Source organism: Ammospiza caudacuta, chromosome 3, assembly GCF_027887145.1.
Source record: "Ammospiza caudacuta isolate bAmmCau1 chromosome 3, bAmmCau1.pri, whole genome shotgun sequence".
Classification (NCBI taxonomy): domain Eukaryota; kingdom Metazoa; phylum Chordata; class Aves; order Passeriformes; family Passerellidae; genus Ammospiza; species Ammospiza caudacuta.
Genome location: NC_080595.1, coordinates 31,732,877 through 31,755,791, shown reverse-complemented (window position 1 = coordinate 31,755,791; position 22,915 = coordinate 31,732,877). Strand labels below are relative to the sequence as shown.

The 22,915-nt window shown below is 38.2% G+C and overlaps 1 protein-coding gene across 2 annotated transcripts in view; it reads left to right on the top strand.

The window, feature by feature from the left end:
* Nucleotides 1-22,915, top strand: part of BABAM2 (BRISC and BRCA1 A complex member 2) — a 161,770-nt gene that overhangs the window by 82,221 nt on the left and 56,634 nt on the right. For both annotated transcript variants that reach the window (XM_058800994.1, XM_058800993.1), the window contains exon 7: nucleotides 6,069-6,178. In XM_058800994.1, the coding sequence (XP_058656977.1) occupies nucleotides 6,069-6,178 (110 nt within the window). The remainder of the gene's footprint in view (nucleotides 1-6,068; nucleotides 6,179-22,915) is intronic.

Below are 22,915 nucleotides of genomic sequence, written 5' to 3'. Positions count from 1 at the left end.
GAGAAAGAATTTCCTGGAGTGATTAAATTTCTCCCTAGAGTTAAGCAGATTTCTCAGTCTCATTTGTCACTCCACATTGCTTAGCCTGCTTTCACCTAGTATGTTTTATTATTTAAAAAACAAACAGAAAAACACCAACCAACCAAATAAAACAAGAAAAAAAACAAAAACAAAAAAAAAAACACCTACCAAAAAAACACTAATGAAAAAAATAGGGAGAACTTGTAGCTGCTCATATCAAAGCTAGTGACGCTGCTACACAATGAGGTTACAAGTTGTTTGTGCTTTATTTTCATTTTATTGCACACTGCCATTTGGTAGGAAAAAGCCACAATTGCTAACTTTTGTGAAGCAAGAGGCCTCTTAATACTAAGGAAGCAAACAGTGTTGTGTATTCTCTGGTGTAATTCACATTTCAGCTTCAAAACCAAATTCTTCTCTGATCAGTTGTTAATAATTATGGTACAGGTATGTATCATGCAGAATTTAATGAATTAAATTTGACCCTAAGAAATTAAATTTCTGAATGCATGTTACTCTCATGCATTTCTCTTCTGAAGACCTTTCTTTTTTCAGAAAGGATCCTGAAATATAAGTTTCTCAGTTAGCTTCAGTGAAGCTGACTGACTTGGTAGGTCTGAGAGGTACCACAGGCAAGTAGGTGTCTGCTGGAAGACCCACTTAGTGTAAGCTGGCTGCAGATGCTAAGATCAAGGTCTCCTCACTCCTTTCTGTTCTTTTCTGTATTCTGCCTTTCTATTCCACCTTCCCCAGCAATCTCCACCACATCATGTAAGTTTATCCTTTGTTTCTTTTAAGCAATCCCTTCCCCATTTGTTCGAGTTTTCCATTCCTTCAATTAGTCATACTACAAAAACAATTATTGAAGAGTTGTGAAGGCTCCAGCAAGATGTAGGAGCAATCAGCTGGGACTGGGAACCTCCCTCCTGAAGCAGATTTGGCCTCACCATATTGTTGGGAGCCATCTACAATATCAATCATCTGCGAGGCATCTCATTTCTCAAAGGAACATCCAATAGGTTTAACAGTTTATGTTCTCTTTCTTCCCTCATTTTTATCCCCACACCAGTTGCTGTGTATATCCATAGTACACACTTAACAGCCTTACCAGAAGTTCAGCTCCCTTATTTCCTGCTTTCCCCAGGGTCAGAAGCTGCTTGTCCTTCTCAAAGAATGCCAATACTCTTCCTGCACATACTTTCCCATACTTCCTACCAAATTCAAAGCTTGTTTTCTTCTCATTTTTGTTAGAGTTTGTTAGAGAGCCTAAACCAGGCTCTCAATGCCACATCTTTGATCTGTGCATTACCCTGTTTCATGCTCTCCTCCCAGTCTCATGCCCCTTCCATCCTGAGCCTTTCATAGAAAGGCAGGTCCTGCTACTGCCCAGGACAAGACTGAAGTCATTTACCACTTTAAGCATTACTGTTAAGGCCAGGGAATTGCACTTGTGTGCCAAATACAGAGCTACCTCCTCTCAAAAGTACACTTTAATCAGAGACTGCAAGGCTTTTTTTTTTTTTTTTTTTTTTTTTTTTTTTATGATGAAGAAAAGGTAATAACTGATTTTCCATACTCTGCATCTTTAAGGAAAAGGAACTCTAATGTACAACTTGGTAGGACTCCAGGCACAAGAGGAAATGGGTTATAGCAGTTGTGACTGTGCAGAGCAGATGTTTTGGTTGGCCTGGCTATCAACCATCTGACTCATAAAAAATTGTCAGTTCCAGTAAATTCCCAGTTTTCAATTACAGTAGGTAGGATATGAGAAAACAATGCCGTTTGGATAGTGTATTTAAAGTGGTTTTGATGGTAATTTTCATAAACAACTCCTACTAACTTTGTAAAAAGATTAAGGATCTTGGAAAGGCAGCAGCTGTAAACATTGAAACATGCATTTGAATGTAAATTGAGATTAATACAAATGAAAACCAACAAATGGCTGTCAACACAGTGCTGATGCAATTGGAAACAGAATTTTTTCTTTGGAGTTTTGTGATACTCAAAGTGCTTTCATGAGGTATATGGGAGAAAAATTTCTAAATGCCTTCAGACTTCCATTTTCATCTCTTCTGTTCTTCATTTATATTTTCACATGGTCTCTTCCTCTTGAGAAAATGCGTTCTTTTAAAAATGCATGCTTAAGGAACCTTTCCTCTGCACTGTGCTAAGTAGAATAACAGTGAATTAAAATCAAATACCATGAGTTTACTGTTTATGAAAAGTTGTATTTATTATTGTAAATTGTTGCTAGGTTTCGGTAATAGAAAAAAAAAAGCATATGGGTTGAAAATGTCTAGATTTTTTTTGTTGTCGTTCTTTTCTTACCACATTGCTTTGGAAGTTTTGACAAGGATGAGGTTCCATTGTACAAAGTATTCTGTAAACATAGGAAACCCCTTGTAGTTCTTGAGAAAGAAAACTGTTTTTAGCTTTAAGGGTATATCCATTTTTTTAATGTTTGATTTGAATGGACATTTTCAGAAATAAAATATTTTTAAAAAAAAAGACATAGTAGCAAGGTGGCAGAAAGGCACCATGAAAATCTGTGTTGGATCTTTTACACTGCAATGTTCTAGTGGCTTGCTTTTTTTTACTATCAGGCATGAGACTGTTGTGGAAAAATTAATAGGTGGGCATTATCACATGTTTAACTAATGATCTCAAGCATTTTTACATTCCGTTTTTAAACCTCAAAATTCCTGTGGCCCAGGATGAGTTCTCTGTTCAATTAAAAGTTCATTTTAATAATGCCTTCTGTAGAGTCTTGTGTAGAAAAACTTCTGTGAGTATAAAATAGCACTTTTATTATGGCAGTTCTAATCTTGAAATTTAATATTTATAGAAAATTGCCATTCTGCATTCTTACAGAATCAGTTTTTCTTGAATATAAAATACATTTGTTTAATAAAAGCAACTATTGTATTGTAAGTTACATACAAATTATAAGATGAAAAAACGTGGATGCTTAAATACTAAAAAATGAGATGTGACTTTAGTGTGACTTTAGTTCAGCAGCCTCTTTTTTTTTCTTTTTCTTTTTTTTTTCCCTAAAAGGGTATAATATTGCCAAAGCATTTGGATGTCTCTAACTGGCACAGACAACATCAAAAAAGTTTATTAGCTGTAAAGTTTTCCACAGTTTATCTGTAAGACATGTGGTTTTGGTTTGGTTTTATAAACGGCAGCTCTAACAGATACACCAGTGTCAAATGCAGGTCTAGTAAGCAGCTTCTTCCATAAATAACAGAGGCTGAAAGGAATAAGTGGTATGGTGTCAGATAGAAGGGGGTTCATTGTAAATCTGTGGCCACCTGAACTATAAAGTCAAGCAGCTTCATGGTGTTACTGATCTGTGTCTTTTAAAACCTACAGGAATGCTGGTTTGGGGTCTTTTTTAAGTAACAATTTTCATTTCTCAGGGCTGAAAATATGCATCCATCTGAAAAGCGGTAGTTACAGAAGAATGCCAATTTCTTTACGTGGATTTCCATTGGACAGTAGCTGTATGAACATAACAGTGCTTTGCTGGCAGCAGGAGTTGCAGTCATGTTTGTTGTGTGTATTTTTGTAAATGGAAAAAATATTGTGTCTCAATTTTTTGCTCTTACTTCATATTTCATTTTACTGCAACTTAACATGAAAAGATACAGAGATGATTTATGTGGTTGTGTAGGTTTTTTTCCCCCTGGCATGAGTCTTCATATGAAGTTCACTAGTGAGCACAGAAAATAGAATTAATATTACTGTATGTGTTAATGGATGCTCTAATGGCATTCACCTAATCTGTTTTGGAGTTGGGTTTTTCTGTTTCCTTGTTTTGACTTTGTTCAATCAGTAAGCACCTGATAGGATTCCAGAAACTGGTCTTACACATGGTGGGAAGCTGTGTGTGCACATCTACTTTTAGCACTAATAATAAATGCTAAAGAGGGGATTTACTGTCCAAGGCAGAGCTGGATGCAGCAGTACAGGTGGGGTCTCAGCAGAGCAGAGTAGGAGGGCAGGAATCCCCTCCCTCGTCTCACTGGCAGCACTGCCTGAGATCCAGCCCAGGATCCTGTTGGCTTTCTGAGCTGCAAGTGCACATCACAGGGTTACACTGAGCTCCTCATCAACCTAACCATTTTATGTACCTGTCATCTCTTGAAGAATGCCCATTAAAATAAAATCTTTTTAATTGTTATTAGCATTAAAAGGGTTGCTGTTCAATCTCTCTTAATAGTTCTTTTCGTTTGATTGACAATTAGCAAATTAATGGGGAAAAGCCAGTTAATGCTGTAGTCAGCTTCAGGATTGAAGGCTGTTCCTTATTTAATTTTTTTTCTTTAATGATGGAATACACGAAATACTGGGGAAAAGGTCAGGGTATATTGTACTCTTAGGTATATTTTGTTATTTGTCTTGTTGATAAAGGTTTTGTAATCTGTTCTATTTTCTCTAGTCCAGATGATAGTAACACTTAAGGGAACATTTTGGGTCATGAGATCCTATCCATTGCTGTTACAGGCAGTCACATCCCATAATGCCATCCCTAAACTGATCACAGCAGGACAACAGCTATTGTTTGTGCTCACCACTCATATGGAGTGTGGTCCTGCAACTTAGGGTTAAAACCATGCTCTGATTTCTAGCCACAGTGTGCTTGTGACCATTTTACAGGCGGTTCTAAGAGCACAGTTTTATTTCATCTGTCACAAGTGAGCTGCACACCAAGGCAGAATTTAAGAAAACACTGTCAGCTCTGTCTCATTTTTCATCTAAGACAATTAGGCTTTTTTAAGACCCATTCTTCCCTGCAGCTTATCACTAAGTTTCTTGGCATGTAGTGTTCTGCACACAATAGCTGGTACACAGCTCGTCTCTCTGGACATTAACAGCCCCGGTCCTGCCAGAGCTTCAAATGGCACGAGATTGCCTTCCTGAAACCACTCAGCAGTCACCTAATTTTTTGTTCTCCCCACACAGGGCAGGGCCTCCTAAGAATATTTAAGTGGTTTGCCTGTTCCTTCCTCACAGCTGCCTGTAGGACAGAGCATACCAGGGCACTCTGCACCATGTTGATCATGCTTTGAGTGCATATTTTATTTCCTCTCCTATTTTTCCAAAACAGATAAGAACAAAGGCATCTTGGCAAGTTGCTATGTACATATGAACAAACATATTGGAAGATGTATTTGTGAGAAGCAAGTGGCACCATATTATTTGCTGTCAGTGAAGGTGACTGTGCTGCTAATTGATTACTTTCTAACTAGAGGTCAAGAGCTTAAATGAAGTTGTGTGTGGCAGAAATACACTTGTTAGTACTATATGTAATTTATGAATTGGAGGGACATCAGGTCCTAACCAGAAACAATTTGTTCTAGATGATCCCAAAGCTGTAACTGATTGTTCTGATTAAAGAAAGCCTCAACTGTGAATACAATAAGATTAACTTGTATTTAGCATGCTGGCTTTTTTTTCCTACAGTCCTGTCCTGGAGTCTGCAGTCTTTGCTGAAAGTAATGCATAGGTTTAATTTGCAGGAAACTGGGGGACAGTGACTTCTAGATAAAAATTTCTAATTGCAAAAATGTTTTTCATCCACAACAGGAGTTGAATACAATACACTAGAAAGTTTGAATCCTAAACTACTTTGAAAAATAACAAACACAGAATTTGTGGTCATAACTCAGTGATATTACAACATTTTAAAAAATCCTTTGGCATTTGCTTCTGATGTCAAGCCAGGAATTCCTGAAAATGAAATCTGTATCTTTGCTGAAATTTATAGTTCACTGAATTGAAGAATTGTAGTACTGTATACTTCATAACTCAGTAATTTTATTCTGATACATTAAAGGAAATCAAGCAGATCAAAATATTTATTTAAAGTGCCAATATAGTAAGAAAGAATAAATTTGCAACCTGTTTTGCAGGGTTACAGTTTAGATTCCTCACTTAAGCATCTCCTAAATAAGTTTGTGTTTGACTTACTAGTTCTTATCTGTAAGCTTTTAAATATTCAGTTTGTTATTTACCATTTTATATTGTTTTTCTATGTACAGGATGTGAATGAAGACCCTGGAGAAGATGTTGCTCTCCTCTCTGTTAGTTTTGAGGACGCCGAAGCCACTCAGGTTTTTCCTAAGCTGTACCTCTCCCCGCGTATTGAACAGTGAGTGAGAGGTTTTCTTCTAGAATGTTTATTCTACTTCATGTCAGCACTTTTCAATCTTTTCCTGATATGTGTGATAACATACTAGGTGATAACATACTATTGCTTTAAATTGCTTAAAGTTATAGTGGTTGCTTTGAGTGTGTGTGGTAGAGAAATGATAGATCTTCTCTCAGCTAGTTTTGTTTGTATGTGATATTCTTGTAGCATCACAATCTCTGAAAACCATGTTTGTCCTTTCTTGTGGCAATATACTTTGAATGCCTTCTATGGTACAACATAGTGATAGCTTTTGTGGGGGGGAATCTTTAATTGTTTTTTCTTTTGGTAAGGTAAGTTCTCTATACAAACATAATATATTTGAATAAATTATTATTGTAGAAGCTAAAGAACTTGGTTAACTTTTGGAATTTGCAGCTTTAGTAAATTACTTTTTTCAGGAGAATATCTGAATATTTCATTTTAAGAGCATTGAACCTTACTGATGTGTTTACCAGTTGGCACATTTGCTGAGAAATGGATTTTTACTCCTAAAATGGAAGACTGGAGACTAAAAATCAATCTGTTTTCATTAAATTTCATTTCTTCCTTTTCTGAAATTGAAAATATTTTAATGCTTCTCCTTGTCTCCAGTATTTCAGTCTTGTAATGCTTAAAAAATAACTATGTTAGACTTTTCAGGAATACCGCATTCAAACTGGTGTAGCATTGTTTCACTGATGTGTTTTAGCTAATAGGGCAGTTGACTTTCCTCTGAACTGGTGATGACTCTTCTGTGCAGAGGAAAGATGGGAAATACTGACTACCACAGTTTTATAATAACTAGGACAAAGTTTGTGTGAGTGAAGAAACATGATCTCTTGACAGATAACAGAGTATTGATCTGGATGAACTCTTGGATGCAGTTTAGAAAATAAAAACCAGAATTTGACTTAGATAAAGACATAACACTTCTGAGATACTTTAACAAAATGCAGGTTACATGTGCCTGTGCAAACACATAGATAATGTGTTTAGTAGCTTTCACATTTTCATATTTTTCATTAATTCATTCTTTTTTGTCAGCATCAGTTGAGGGAATAATTGTAGTCAAATATGTAATTATCCTTCTATGTTCCAAAGGATTCTTTTTCTGAACTCTTAAAAGCAAATGGGCTACCATTAGTTTCCATTGTATTTCCAGCTGCAGTCACATGTTGATGGTGAAGTATGTTTCAGGCCACCCAGGTATATCTGTCTAAATCATCCACGAGCTAATGAATATGTTGCATATTTTCCCACTTTCAGCAGTATCTTTAGAAAGATGTTAACCTCTTGATACCTAGCAGAATAGTACAAAGGAAGTCTTTGTCTGCCTAAAAGTATTGCATTTTCTCTCAGTGCTCTAAAGAGCATCTGATTTTAGATGTGTGATGTAGAGCGAGACATCAGAAAGATACTTGAGTGGTATTGGTATGTAGCTGACATTCTGGTGTATTTATGGCTTTTGTCATTTATAGCTGATGCAGTCATGTTAAAATCATGCCAGTAAACCCTGGAGTTCTGTGCCACACCTTGTCACATTATCTGTGTGTTGAGATTGAGATACTAATCTCATCTAAGTCAATCTGTTTTTCTGCATTTGTAACATTTTCATCACAGTATCTAGGTACTGATAATGCATAATTACTGAAGTTGCTTGTGAGCTGTTGCACCTCACTTTATGCTACTGGCTACTTCGTATGTGCCATGAAAAAATGTATGGGTATGTTTTCAATGTTGGTAAAATTGTGTTTTAATAGCAAATATACAGTTCTCTCTTGTTCTTTCCCAAAACCAATCTCTGCTGTGTTTAGCAGGGGCTGACAGTCTAGATATTTAACCTCCCAGTGTTTGGGAACTGAAGCAACAATGTGTACTTCTTTCTACTTTTTGCCAAAAGTATAAAAGGCCTCAAGAACCCTCAGGATTAGTTTAATGACTTGAGGCCGTGGCATGTTACATTTGAATTGTGTTCTGCTTATAAAGGTCTTTCCTGCTGCTCACAGTAATTGGATCTACAAAAGCCATGTAAGCAAATCACCAGTGTATTTTTTCTGTGTAGCAGATTTTGAGGTGTTCCAAGTAATAGTTGATAGTTCCCAACATAACATTCCCAAGAACTCAACAAAATGTGAAAAATACCAAATTCCCACAATTATTTTGCTAACACTAAAACGAGTTCACATTAGGAAGAATGAGCAAACAGGAATAGCATTTTCCTGACATATGAAATAACATTTCAGGTTTGTAGAGCAGTAAGAGGAAAAGGGCCTGTTTGTGTAAAGTGAGTTGTCGCCTGCTTTCCCAGGAGGTTTCATTGCTCTTGTGCTGTGCCATATAAACACACATTCCCACATTGCCCTTTCTAAAAATGATACATACACACAGATCTTGTCAGCAAATTTGAGTCCTAGGAATGTGAGTATAGGTTTTTGCTTTGAAGGGTTTTTGTAAAACACATTTGCTCTATTTTTTTAAATTGATAGTAGGTACAATAATACTAAGACCTGGACTGCACTTTGTCATAGACTCTGTAAGAGAGATTTCCAAAATCAGGGAAGTGTCCAACTTTTAGATTTGGGGTGAAGATGTTAGTACCCTGATTGGCTTGAAAAGGTTCACATATTGAAGCAGCAGGTAGAAATCCAGTGGAGTTGTGGCTCATTCAAGTCAGTATTGGTGCTTTATTGGCTTGTATGGTGTGATGTCTGGCTGCAAGAGTGTCAAGTGCAGTTGTTACAATCAACCAAATCCACATTTAGGGATGGGAATTACCTGCATTAATTTGTAAAAATCTCATCAATAACTGTTCATTACAATACCTAGTTTAATTCTTTCGTTAATACATGCTAATTTGAAAAGTTCATTTTGATACTATTTGTTCAAAACACATTAACAGCAACTTTTAATGTTTCCTTCATTTGAAATCAGTCACTTAAAAAGCTTATATTCCATAGTTTTAATAATTCTTCTGACTTTTTATTGCATAACAGATGCCAATAGCAGTTACTTTCAATTATTTCAAAATTAGGCCAAGATAAAAAGAAACATGGGATTTTTATGAGATATATTTGTTTTTAAAAAACTACCATCTTTACTGTAGTATCATAGAAAACAGTTTCTGCACACTTCTGTAGGAAGTGGTAAGCTGAGAAACCACACAGACTGACCACACAACTTGAGAGATTGGTGCTTGTCAGCATCCATGAGTGTGTCCCCAGCTCATCCTTCCCTTCCTCCCACCCCAGGGCAGGGGACTTGCCTCAGGATGCTCTCCATCCTCTGCTGTGAGCTGCTGTGCTTTGGGAACAGTGTCATACAGCTGAGCTAGGTAGGCACAGCCGTGCTCTAGGGCATGGTAAGGACCTGCTGGGATATTTATCCTTTATGTCTCTGATGCATTTCCATGAGTGATTCATAGTGGCTCTAAACCTGTTGGTAGAAAGCATCTTGTTGTTCAAAATTGCCTTTCTGGTGAAAGTATACTAGGTACTCATATGGGATGGAAATCTGTAATAAAGCTACCCGTCATATCTTTGTTTCTCATTTATTAAAAGTCATTAGACACTAAATGCAAAGAATCAGTGCAGGATTGAACAGCTGATGTCTAAATTAATGATTAAAAATGTGTGTCAGCACACTACACATGAATGTGGATCAGAAGTTTTTGGACTTTTTTCTTAACAGAAATAAATTCAATGTATGTAGTTTTTTTTCTTTCTTTCGTGAGTCATCCATGCTAAAGAATATAAAAATGGGTTCATCTTGGTTCACATTTTAAGAAAAAACTATATTAGGGTAGAAACACTATTGCTCATTGAATGCTGTGTTCCCTATGTTCACAGAAATAATCCTGCAATAAACACTGTTGTCCTGGAGGGCTTTTCTCTGATAAATACAGACGTGAATATGCTAAGAAAACCAGCTGTCAGTAGAAGTTGTTTTGCTTAAATGGATCAGGCTCCATGCTTTGGGGACTGAAATGGTCGTTTTTTACTGGTCTGGGAGCTGTGCCAGAGGGTTCTTCGTGACTGAGGGTGGTATGCAGAGTTCGGTGACTGCGTTTAACCTTCCCATACAGGCAGGGGAGAATAACAAGAACCTGATCTGAACTCTCTGGCTTTGAATGTTCCTGTATGTTTTTCACTGATGGAAGAAAAAGTTGAAGAGAAAATGAAATGTGTGTTTGCTTTGATGTGTTTCCTGTCTGTTACCTGTGTTTTCTGCTGGGAGCTGGAGGAGGAAAACCATAGAATATTACCCATTTACTGCTGAGTACTGCTTCTTGCTATGTTTGAGACACAGGGGAGCTGTTAAGGCCTTCACCTTTGAAGTTGGCATGCCATGCTGCCTCCAGTAGAAGCCTGCTGTTTCAGACAGATTATGAATACACAGTCACTAAATGAATGGTTGGGCTTAGGCCTTTTTATATGTCTGCTTTGTAGAAGTGAGAAGATCTTCAATTTGGCATACTAAAATGTGATTATTCTTGTGAATCGATGATTTCAGTAGAATTGTTAGTAGTCATCCACGGCAGTTCATGGCTTCTTCAAATCCCTTTGCAGACATGGGAAGCAGAAGGAATGGCAGCTGCTTTGCAGAGTTTCCTGTTCCATGAGGCTTTGTTTGGTCAGTGCCTGGCCAGTGCATCAGACGTATTTACTGCCTGCTGTGTGTGCCATGCCCCCATCAGCCAAGGCTTCAGAAACTATAGCTACTACCATAAACTGATTGCCAGCCTAGCACTGCTTGGTACTCTTCTTGTGTCCACAAAATAATTGTTTTGCTGCTACCAGCTTTTGATGGCGTGTTGACAGCTTCAGAAGAGATCAGGACAGACTGGGACTGGCAGTCAAAGCAGATTGACTTGTACTTCTATTCCAGGTGTTCAACTGTACTGATTGTTCTTTTTTTTTCTTTTCTTCCCTCTGAAGCTGCTATAGAGCAATTAGTGAAAATAGTTGTAGGAGAGCTAAGATTATGTGTCCATCATCTAAATGGTGCTTTAATGCTGGATATGTTAATGCTGTCTTTAAATGGTTCAGTTAGTGAGATTTTTAAGTCAGTTAAGAGACTAAGCAATTAGACCTATTTGTCGAGGTATGAAGTACTTGAAGCAGTTCAGTGGGACCACTTCTGTTGCTAGGTAATGAGGTACCAGTTTCCCTATATAGGAGATATGGGACAGTTTTTGGTCTGACATACCTTTTGTGGCAATCGAGAGCTCACTGTTGCCTGAAGTCTCAGAGCAAAACTTAGAGCTGAGTATTGGGAAGGGTTTGTGTCTTCCAGAGGTTTTGTCAGGCTCTGAGTGTCACCCTGTATGTTTAAGGTTCTGTAATGTGATGGTGCAGGGAGTATTTTTACATTGATATATCAAGCACTTTATCACTTAAAGTATTTTCTTGTATGGTTGAAATACACATATAGAAAAATTCATTAGTAAAAGATCACAAAAGAAAATGAAAATGTGATTCAACACAGCCCTCTTCAACTCCCTTTGCATACTTCTGACTAGGGTAGAATGGTCTACAGAAATTTCATAAATTTTAAATCCATTTGATTCCTTTAGATAATTGAATCTCTCCCTTCATTTGTTGCCCTTTTTCACTCGTACACATGTAATTTATTTCAGGCTACCCTAATTAAACATCCAGTTCTGTATCATGTTAGTTGTCATGTGCTATGAGTATGCCACCTTTCATTGTAATAATCTGTGTTTCAACACAGGAATTTCTAAGTGTCATTATAAAGCTGTACTCAACTAAAATATCTTCCTCAGGATTTTCTTGTGATATTACTGCCTCTAGGCATGTTTATCCACCTACAAAGAGTGATAATAACGAAAAAACAGAACAAAGTAATTTTTTGAGGGGACATCAGACATTATTCATTAAGGTGTTCTTAATTCTTTACTGTTGCCCATATGTTTAGACTTGTATTTTTTTACAGTGAGATTGTTAAAAGCACTTTTAATTAGTCAAAACTAATTGCTGTCATCTTCATTACTAGCTAGGTCAGTACTTAGTATTTTTGAAATCTTCCTCTCTATCTGCAATAGGGGTTACTTTTTAAATTACTTTCTTAGATTGTGTTTATTTTGATGCTGAAACTCATTTCAGGAACAAAAGGTCCTGAAGAACTCTGGACCAGTGGTATGGACAGTTTGAACTCCTTGAAATGTTTTCTGTAACATTAATTAGGCTGATGAAAGAAATTTGTAGGTTTCATCTTTTTATTGTGTGTCTTTTGGTATGGCTGTAATAGGGTCTGGTAACAGGGGTTAAATGTTAACCTAAACAATTACTGACTAGGTGTTTCTTCAAAATGCAATGGATAAATCTGGTTGAGGTAAAATTCGTATATAGGGGAACTTGGAGTTTTTCTGGGGCCAATTTATTTTTCCTTTCACTGATAACATCCTGGTGTTAAATTCTGCTTTTTAAAAAAAGGGCAACAGTTAGATACAAAGTTAGATGCTGGAAATCACAATTGAAGTAGTAGTTTTTCTGTTGTTAAACAGACTTAATTCCAGAGACTGCCTCCCTGGAGTTAAATTGCTCTTGCAGAGGAAAAGTGCTTCAAAGTTACTGACAGCATGAAATTTTAAAATTACCTGACAAGTTTGAGGCTTCTGGTAATTTATCAGTAAATCTAATCATAGAATCATTTAGGTTGAAAAGTATCTTGAGATCATTGTGTTCAAATGTGAACTCAACACTGCCAAGTCCACCATGTCCCTAAGTACTACATCTGCACATCTGTTAAATACCTCCAGAGGTGGTGACTACACCACTTCTCTGAGCAGTCTGTTCCAGTGTTTGGCAATCCTTTAGGTGAAGAAAATTTCCCTAATATTTAAACTTCCCCTGGTGCAAATTGAGGCCATTTCCTCTTCTCCTATCACTTGTTTTTTAGAAGAGGCTGACTCCCACCTGGCTGCATCCTGCTTTCAGGTAGTTGGAGAGCAAGATAAGGTCCCTCCTGAGCCTTCTTCTCCCTAAGCTAAACCACTTCAGCTCCCTCAGTCGCTCCTCACAGGATTTGTGCTCTAGACCCTTCACCAGCTCCTTTGCTCTTCTCTAGACTCGCTCCAGCACCTCAATGTTCTTCTTGTAGTGAATGACCCAAAACTCCACAGCACTCAAGGTGTGGCCTCCCCAGTGCTGAGTACAGAGGGACAGTCACTGCCCTGGTCCTGCTGGCCACGCTGTTTCTGATATAGACCAGGATGTCATTGGCCTTCTTTGCCGCCTGGACACACACTGGGTTGTGTTCAGCTGCTAATGACCAGCACCCCCAGGTCCTTCTCCACTGGACAGCTTTTTAGATACAGTTCTCCAAGACTCTAGTGTTTCAAGAGGTTGTTGTGATCCAAGCAGAGGACTCAGCACTTCACCTTACTGAACCTCATGCTGGCCTCAGCCCATCGATCCGGCCAGATCCCCCTGCAGAGCCTTCCTGCCCTCCAGCAGATCAGCACTCCCACCCAACTTGGTGTCATCTGAAAATTCAAACAGGGGCACTTGATCCCCTCATCCAGATCATCAGTAAAGATTTTTAAACTGTACTGGCCCCAGTTCTGAGCCCTGGGGAGCCCCACTGGTGGCCAGCTGTGAGTTGGATTTAACTGCATTCACCACCACTCTGGCTTGGCCATCCAGCCGGTTTTTTACCCAGTGAAGACTGCACCTGCCCAAGCCATGGGCTGCTAGCACCTCCAGGAGAATTTGGTAGGAAGTGATGTCAAAGGCTAGTCAGTGACAAGATCTGCAGCCTTTTCCTCATCCACAGGGTCACCCTGTCACAGAAAGAGACCAAGGTGATCAAGCAGGACCACCTTTCATAAACCCATGCTGGTTGTGCCTGATCCCCTGATTGTCCTGCACATGCCATGTGGTGACACTCAAGATAATCTGCTCCGTGACCTTTCCCAGCACAAGGCCTAACAGGCCTCCTTCTGATCTTGTAGATGGCCATAACATTTGCTGATGTCCAGTCAACTGGGACCAGGTTCTCCAGGACTGCTGGCAAAGGATGGAAAGTGGCACAAGCAGGTCATGGAAGGTTTTTCTTTCAGATCAGAGCTAAAATTTAGTTGTTCTACTGTATTCATTGTAACTGGGTAATAATTACGAAAACTGTCAAGCAGTAGTTAAATGAGTTAATTAGAATCTTGGCAGAAAATGCAGTGGGTATGGAAAGGCACATTTATTCAACAGTTATGAAAACTCACATTTCCTAGAGTACACTTTGAACCCACTTTTGTTGCTGCGTGGGTATTTTTCCCAGTTCTTGATGTAAATGCAAACCCACCACTACAGAATGTGGTATCTTAACAAAGTGTGTTTTCTTGATGTTGATTTTTGCATATTTGGGATATGGGGTTTGCTTTCTGAATATGGTGATCAAGCCATTTGTTTTCAGAGAACTTCATTCTGATTGTGATCTGCATATTAGTGTTCAGTCTTCAGACTCTTTCTATTTTATTATTTAAAACAATTAACAAAACTTCAACTACTGTTTAATGCTGGCTTCCAAATGGCTGTATTCAATTGGTACAAATCTCTGACCACTGGAAAGTGAAAAGTTAAGGATTTTCAGATACAGCCTGTGACAAGTGTGAACACAGACTTAAGTTGTATGTGAAAGACCTCAGTTTTGATTGTCTCTGTTGTCTTCTTCCTCTGCCCCCCAGCCCCCACAAGGGAGAGCTGGTAGTTCCTGCTAGGAGCCACATTCCTGTTACTGATGTTCCAGGAGGGAATGTGGCAGTACAGGGAGCATGAATTGAGGAGTATGGCAGAGGAACTGAGGAGTGTGGGGAATCTGATGGGCAGGAGAAAGAATATAAAGGGAGGGGTCTTGGCCCCACTGTTTGTGTGATAAAAGATGGTAGTGCACTCTTTGACATTACCAGAAGGGCTGGTTCCCTGCCAACTTGTCTCTTTCCCATGCACTTCTTGGCCCCACAGTACTACTAGGTATCATCTCTCAATTTCCTTTGCTTTCTGCTCCCCATATTTCCTCCAAATAATCAGTGGCATTTTAAACTTGATGCCTTCTTGAAAGGAACATTAGTACCTCCTTAAATATCCATTGTAGGAAGATGCCATTTTCCCAAAATATATCATGGCTGATTTTTAAAATGTGACTACAGAATTTCTGGGGGTTTCCTTTTTCCTAATTATTGTCAAGAATGTGGTTCATTGTATTGTTTATCTTATTTAAGGCATATGAGACAGTCACAGTCTGTCCAGCTACTTAACTGCTACAAGCTGCTTGGCTGATTGTGACTGTACCTACCTGGAGAAAATGTATAAAATACATTATCAAAGGTGAGACTTTTTTATTGAACAGTCTTTTCTTAGATAAGTCTTTTCTTAGGTTCCCTTTCAGGAATATTGTGCTTCTTTCCTAGGAACTTTACTCTGAAGAGTCCCCTTAAAAAACCAAAAGGATTTGTTGAATTTTGAACCTGGCACATGCATCCTCTAACAATACTAAACTTCAGCTATGTTTAAATGAAAGTGCAGACTATAGGCAGCAAATCATATGACTATTGTGTTAATGAATGGGACTCTTTTTATGTATAGTTTGGAAAAACACACTTGTGTGTCAACAAAGAATATTACAGAATTTAAATGAGAGATCTTGTGTGTGATATTTAGAATGTGCATGCAGTACGTTTCAAACAACCCATGGAGGAAGACAAGCTAAATTTGGCAAGAACTGAAAATTAAGATGATGAAAGTGTAGATTCTTTTTAGTTGAATTTTAAAACTGAATTCTTTGAGCTGGTTTCTGGTCAGGGGCCACTAAAAATAAATGGAGAAGAAACTTCATCCGTTTAACAATTTCAGTGGGCAAAACTCTGTTAGTACTGAAGTTGCAGCCACCACAGTGCAGTGGAAAAACCTGTACAAATAGAGCGAAACAATTCTGCTTGCAGATATTTGCTGCTGAAGCCAATGAAAGGGCTGTGCTCTTCTGTGTGGTTTAGTGATGTCAAGCACTACTTGCTGGAGGCAGCTGCGCTACTGCAATGCTTTCCTGACCTTAAATAGCCTATATGCTGGGTAATGCAAGTGTTCAAATATAAATACAGGGCACGTAAGGACAGAGGGAGGCCAGAAAAGCCATCGAGGCCCCTTCCCTCCCCTGAGTTAGTCAGTGTCTTCCTTAGTATTCTTCTCTTCTGGTATTTATCCAAGATATTTACAAAACCGTTCAGACTAATTGTTCCCTTGTGTTGCCTCAGTACTGTTTATTCCATATGTTAAGTACTGTGTGCGAAGCAGTTCTGCTCTTCAGTGTGGCTGCTGCTTGCTTTCCTTTCCTTTTCCTTTCTTTGAGGTTGCCTTTGATATTAACCCAAACAGTTGTGCAACCTCTGTCTGTCCTGGGAGGCTGTGTGTGCCCACTGCTCTTCCCTGGACCTCTCCACACAGGCAGGGCTTTCTGGGACATTCTGTAGAGGTAGTTCCTTCAGGTCATGTTTTTGGTCGACTTCCCAGATTTATTTTTTTTTTCTTTTGCTCTGTAATGGGAAGACGGTTAGACGACATGATGTGTAATTATGTAGTGATCCTCCTAATTTGTTCCATGGCTCAAACATTGTGTTTCTTTTGTGCCTGTAATGAATGTGTAACTTGCTTTCTACCTCCTCAAATCCTGTTGTTTTGAATTGGTGCTCTTGTTTTTGTTCATTTACCTATCGCTTAGGTTTCTCATACTGCCTTCCATTGGGTTTTTATTTCTTTACATTCCATCTCTATTTCCTGGTTTCTCTTTTGGCTGTTAGTTTTCAGCTCTGCACACATCTCTGAAAATTTGTTTTGTTTTTGAGAAGTGAGGCTTTGTTTTTTGCATGCCAGGTAACAGTTTTTCCTGCAGTTGACATAGAAACTGCAAGGAGAGTAGAATGATGAATATACATCCTGACAAAGCAAATCTTGTTTAAAGTTTTAGTAACATTTGATCTATAAAAACCTAGCAGCCCTTTTAATTGTGTGATACAAAGAATCACTGCATGTCCAGAACAATCATTTAGTGTTGTCTACAATTCCAGTGCTTTTGTTGTTCTTAATTTTAAAGTATTTTAACATTGGTGTTTTAAACTCTGTTTATTTTACTTTTTTTAACATTATTTCTCTTCAGAATTAATTGCTTTCATTTATGAAAGGAGGGAAACCTTCAGGATTTTTATGCAACAGTGAAAGCAAAAACATTTCATTATATTGTATTTATCTACATATAATTGAAAAAAACTTTTTTCCCCTTTGTGACAGTATTCTATTTAGACTACATGTCTCAGCATGAAAAAGATGATATTTCTCATTACAATGAATTTCTGTACTGTCTTTTCATAGTATGGCATTAACATTTTGGAGGTCACATCAATTCATAAAATGCATCAAGTGCCTTAACCCAGGATAGCTGAAGTGGTTTTGTAGGAAATTCTTTTGCAGCAAGTAAGGGGTAGTTCTCACACCAGAGTTATAGAGCTCTTTGTTGCAAAGGAACTCTGAATCATCTGGGCCAGCTTCCTGCTCAGCACGGGACTGCCACCAGCACTAGCTCAGGTTTTGTGTTGCAGTTTGTCTGTGTCTTGAGCACTTTCCAGTGGAGATCCTTCAGGCTCCCTGAGGAGCCAGTCTGCTGCTCTGCCACCGTCCTTAGGAGAGGACCTCTTCTCAAAGTCCACTCTGAGACTCCCTAGGCCTCAGTTGTCCCAGTCCTTGGAACATGAATGTCCCTTCAGACTGAAGCTGTGCAGTAGGTCATAGCAGTATTGCACGATGTCATTAGCTGTGTGTCATGTACTGCAGGGTGGAAGCCGAGGCTTTTTGGTGAGTCTCATCCTGCTTCTCCAGCAGCAGGGATGGGTGAGTTCTCAAGGACATATTGCTATCCAAGATTTGTTCTGGCTGGAGGTCACGATGAGCTGGTAGAAAGTTAAATTAAGTTCTTCTCTCGCTGCTGTCATAGTGCAGGGATAGCATGAGGAACAAGGGCATGAGTTTTCTGCATTCTGACAAGTATCACAAACGCATAGTCCTTTTGGACTAGCTGGTGCATGACATAAATTAGAGCAGTGCATTGGACCCCAAATATTGAAGAAGTTGGGTCAGAATATGGGTGGCATTATGCCTTGCAACACCAAGGCACATAATACTGGGAAATATCTTTAACTTTATTCTTTTGGCTCTGTGTACTGAAAGCTTCAAGTTGCCTTTTCAATACACAGATGCTAATTTGTATTTTCCTTTCTTAATTTCATATACTATAGCAGAATTTTCAAAAAAAGTAAATAAATACCCTGAAATAGAACACTAGTCATTAGCAGTGAATGATCCTGGCAATGCGACTGGCATTACTGAGTACTTTACACATACAACTGAGTACACTTAAAATGTTAGAAAAAGGATAGATTTATCCTGATTTTGTTTGTTATACTTATGCTGTGAAAGTCTAGCATTCTATTTTTGTTCATCCACCAATCTGTTCAGCATATTTTGTTTAATAGTTTAATGGTAGAGTCTATATGCAACCACCCATGTTACATCAGACTCTGCAACTGGAATGTTGTTTACTTTTCACCAAGGCAACTCCCTGTTTTTGTTAATTAATATCTAACAAGGTCCTACAGCTGACTCCCTTTAAAGTCAGGAATGTAGGGGTGTAGAGGGTTTATAAGCACACTGTGCTAGCAGCAGTGTCTTTTGTACAGGTGACCTGTTAAAGGACATGGTTTAGGATGGCTTTTTTCGTTTTTATGTGTGTGCATATTCTTTTATTCTTCTGCAGTTTTCTTGGGCAGGTTATGTTTGTACTGCATGTGCATGCCCCTTTAATACATGGTGACATGAAGTTATTCTCTTAAGCCACAGAAGGAAACTGCCAAACTTTGTGGGAGAGTCTTCTGCGCCATTCTCTCACCATTCTTCTGGGGACTAAAGGAAAACTCACGTTTCTGACATAGTCAAATTGACAGCAGTGGTTCATGTCTAAAATGCATTTTATTTTTCTTATTTTTGACAACAAGACATCCCTTGCATGTCTCAATTACCACAGTACCAGAAAGGATTTTTTTTTGTTAAGTGTTAAGGAGTTTTATCCAGGCTTGATTTGAAAATATGCAAGGAATACAGAATACACAATTTCCTTAGAGCTATTCTACTGATAAAATAGTTTACCATCTTTTAATTGGAATATATGTTTTTGCAAACGTTAATGTGCTTGTCTTCTTGGTACCCTTCTGGAATAAAATGGTACCAGATGCTGTCAGGATGTGTGAATGTATCCATGTGTGTCAGAAAGACTTCATATTTGGGAAACTAGAAGCAAATAGAGACTCCCTCAGATAATCTGTACCAGATAAATGTTGCTAGATTTAGAAATGTCTTCTTTCTTTTATAGTCAATTTTTTTAATGCAAAATTACTTCTCAGTTACCCTCCTCAATTAAAGCCGTGCCTTAACTTTCTAGGTAGTCGTGAGGCTATCCACACTTACATGCACTGATACAGATTCCTCTAGGATCTCACTGGTGTTATTTGTGCTATGTCCTCTAAAGAAATGGAAATTTTAAAATTCAGTATGTGTAGAAGCACTATTTTTTCCACTATGAAAAAGATCTTTTTAATAATTTGGTATGTTTTTGAGCCTCGACCCCACCAGTGTATCTCAGTAACCTAGTGATAAATTGATAATGCGGCTGGCAAGCTGATTAAAATTGTATCTTCGGGCAGGCAGAAAAGACCTTTTAATTTAATTCAGTCCTTAAAACCTGTAAAAAATACTGGATTCTATTTTAAGAACAAGTAGTAGGTAAATAGTGTTCCACCCAAAATCTGCCAACTACTGATTGTGTTTGTGTTCTCTTTTTTTTTTTTCCCCTTAAGTTCTTTTGTTGTAGGAGGACATCTTGGCAAAGCTTCACATATGTGGTTAAGTGCTTGCTGAGCCACAAGCAAATAATACTGTACAGTTAAGCATTTCTTCCTGCATCACCAATTTCTATTCTCTTGGGCAACAGAAGTTCAAATCTGGGCAAAGATGACAGGCATAGACCTGTCTGATTGGATTAATAACGTAGAAACTGTTGTTAGCCACCATAGTAATATTTTACAGTTGATCTTGTGGTTTCTCAACCCAGATTTTGGTTTTATTATACCAGCAAATAGATCAGTGGATATCTCTTCAAACCTAAAGGACAAAAGGAGAATTGTTTCAGGTTTGGCAGATCCAAATTCTGCTAAAGGAGGTGAAAGAGGGTATGTGGAAGCCTGAAGGGCAGTGATGACTCAGAGATGACTTCCAGTATATTGACTATGGGGGATTTCTTTTTAAATGCTCTATCATTTTTGCTTGTGTGGCATTTTCAGGCTCTTTAAATGCCTTTGTTTGAAAATAAGAAATAATTACTTTGAGGAAGTGTAAGTTTTCCAGTCAATTTGTTCATTCACACCTGGAATGGAGGAGGAAGTAGAATTATTTTGCTTATCACTTGGATATTACAGTAAAAAGGTTTTTGAATAAATTTATTTAATCATAAAATCAGTGCTCTACAGGGAATGTCATGGGTTTTGTTATGTGTTGCTACGGGAGTGATACTTCAAATTTTTCCTTTGTCATAACTTTTCAAAAAGCTCATGTAGTATGTAATGAGTAGTAGGATCTATATTTTGGATTGTGCCATGAAATGCATGTGAATGCATGTGAAAAATCTATCTGTGACTTAAAATTTGCTTTTCTTTGCATTTCTAGTTGTCATAAAGTGACAAACATAGCTAAGACTGGGGAAGGTAAAGCTGTGTGAGAGGAACTCAGGGCGCTTTTGGGAAAGTAGTTCTGAAATTCAGGCGATGATGTTCAAGGAGTTTTGAACTCACTTTACCGTGAGGGTGTAGAACAGGTTGCTCAGGGAAGTTGAGGATGCCCCATCCCTGGAAGTGTTCAAGGCCAGGCTGGATGGGGCTCTGAGCAGCCTGGTCTAGTAGAAGGTGTCCCTGGCTGTCCATGGCAGAGAGGTTGGAACCAGGTCCCTTCCAGCCCTGTTATGATCCTGTGATATGCCTATTTGTCATTTCTTACACTTGTAACATGGCATGCATTCAGTTCTCCTCAGAATACTGCAGTAGGCCTTGATAAGATCAGTTTATAATTTTGTACATGCATTGTGAAGTCTAAATCTTTAGGAAGTAAAAAGACAAGTCTCTTTTGGAAATTAATTTGATCCTTTGAAGTTACTGCAGTGTCTGGGCAGTCTTGATGCTGAGGAAACATGCACCTTGATTAGGATACTAGTCACAATGACAGTCAGAACTGTGGCTATTTAAAACTGTTTTATGTTGAAAATATGCAAATGATTTGGTTGAATTAAATGTTGGGGAGGAAATATCTCTTTCGTTTGTCTAGCTTTAGTAACATAAGGAAAAGGGAAAACAGTATACAAAATGACACAAGGAGGGGGAGTTTTGGGCGTGGGGGCTTTTTTTCAACAAAAATAAATAAAGTTAGAAATTTTTTAAAAACAAACCATAAACTGCATCTTGTTCTGTTAACTAATAGAAATGCTTTTTGGAAAGTATTTTTTTCCCCAACTAGGAGCTTTTGCTCTTTTATTCTCCAGATCTTTTGGAGTTGTCCATGTTTCATCTCCCCTTTAATGTGTATTTACATTGTGGGAAAGATGAAAATACCAGGTCCAGATTATTCATTAGAATTGAGCAATTCTGGGGTTTCCTGGTAGACAGATAGTAGAGTGCTGGATTTTCAAGGCAAAGTATGAAATTTTAAATGAAAATAATTTTTGTATCTTTGGGATTATGAAACATGTACCCTGAGACTTGATGAATAATAGTGCATAGTCTGCTGTTCACCAGGCATCCCTTGCTTTTACATGTACTGCATTTTTATCTCTTCTTGCAAAGTTAGGAAATCAGACCATGGACAACATAAAATTCAACCTTTCCCAGCATTTGGTTCAAAGAGCTACAATTAGCTACTTTTAGGGCCTGGCCAGGTTTGCCTCCATGCTCTTCAGGTTCTGAATTAATTAGATGCTGAATAAATGCAGGGTTCCTTGAAGGCTAGATGGCCTTTTCCAAGTACTGGCAACAGCTTTGGATAGGTCACTTTTCCAAAGTAGATCTCCAAAGAGAAAGCAATTTGGAGCAGGTGTTACACAATCCATAGGAGGGTAAGTTTGACATGTAAAGACCTGGGTGTCTTTCTTTTTTCCCAACTAATACATGGATTTTGAAGTCACTTACTTAGGCAATAAGTCTGTGCATTTCAGATGCTATTTTTCATGTATTGTCACGTTGAAAGATGAAAATTAGATGTTTCCCAACCAATTTTGTCTTTCATGCTCTGAAATTATGTACAATGCCAATCATATTAGAAACTTATGGATGTGCTAAATCAGTTGGTAACAGTTGCATGTCACAGGTTTGGCAGTCTTGAAGAATAGAAAGTGGTGACTTAGTTACAAGGAACAATCTAGATATTAGTATGCAGTACTTGAAAAGTTTGTGATGTATATAACCATGACCTCCATCCTCTTCAGTAATATTATTGCAATTGCTAATTTCTAACAAAAAGCTCCTCTCAGGTAGTCAGGTCAGTCAGAGCAGAGATGCAAATCATTTCTGTTTCCTTAATGTTTGAGAAGTGTGTCTTTGTGTAGCTCAGGTGCTAAAAACAAGCA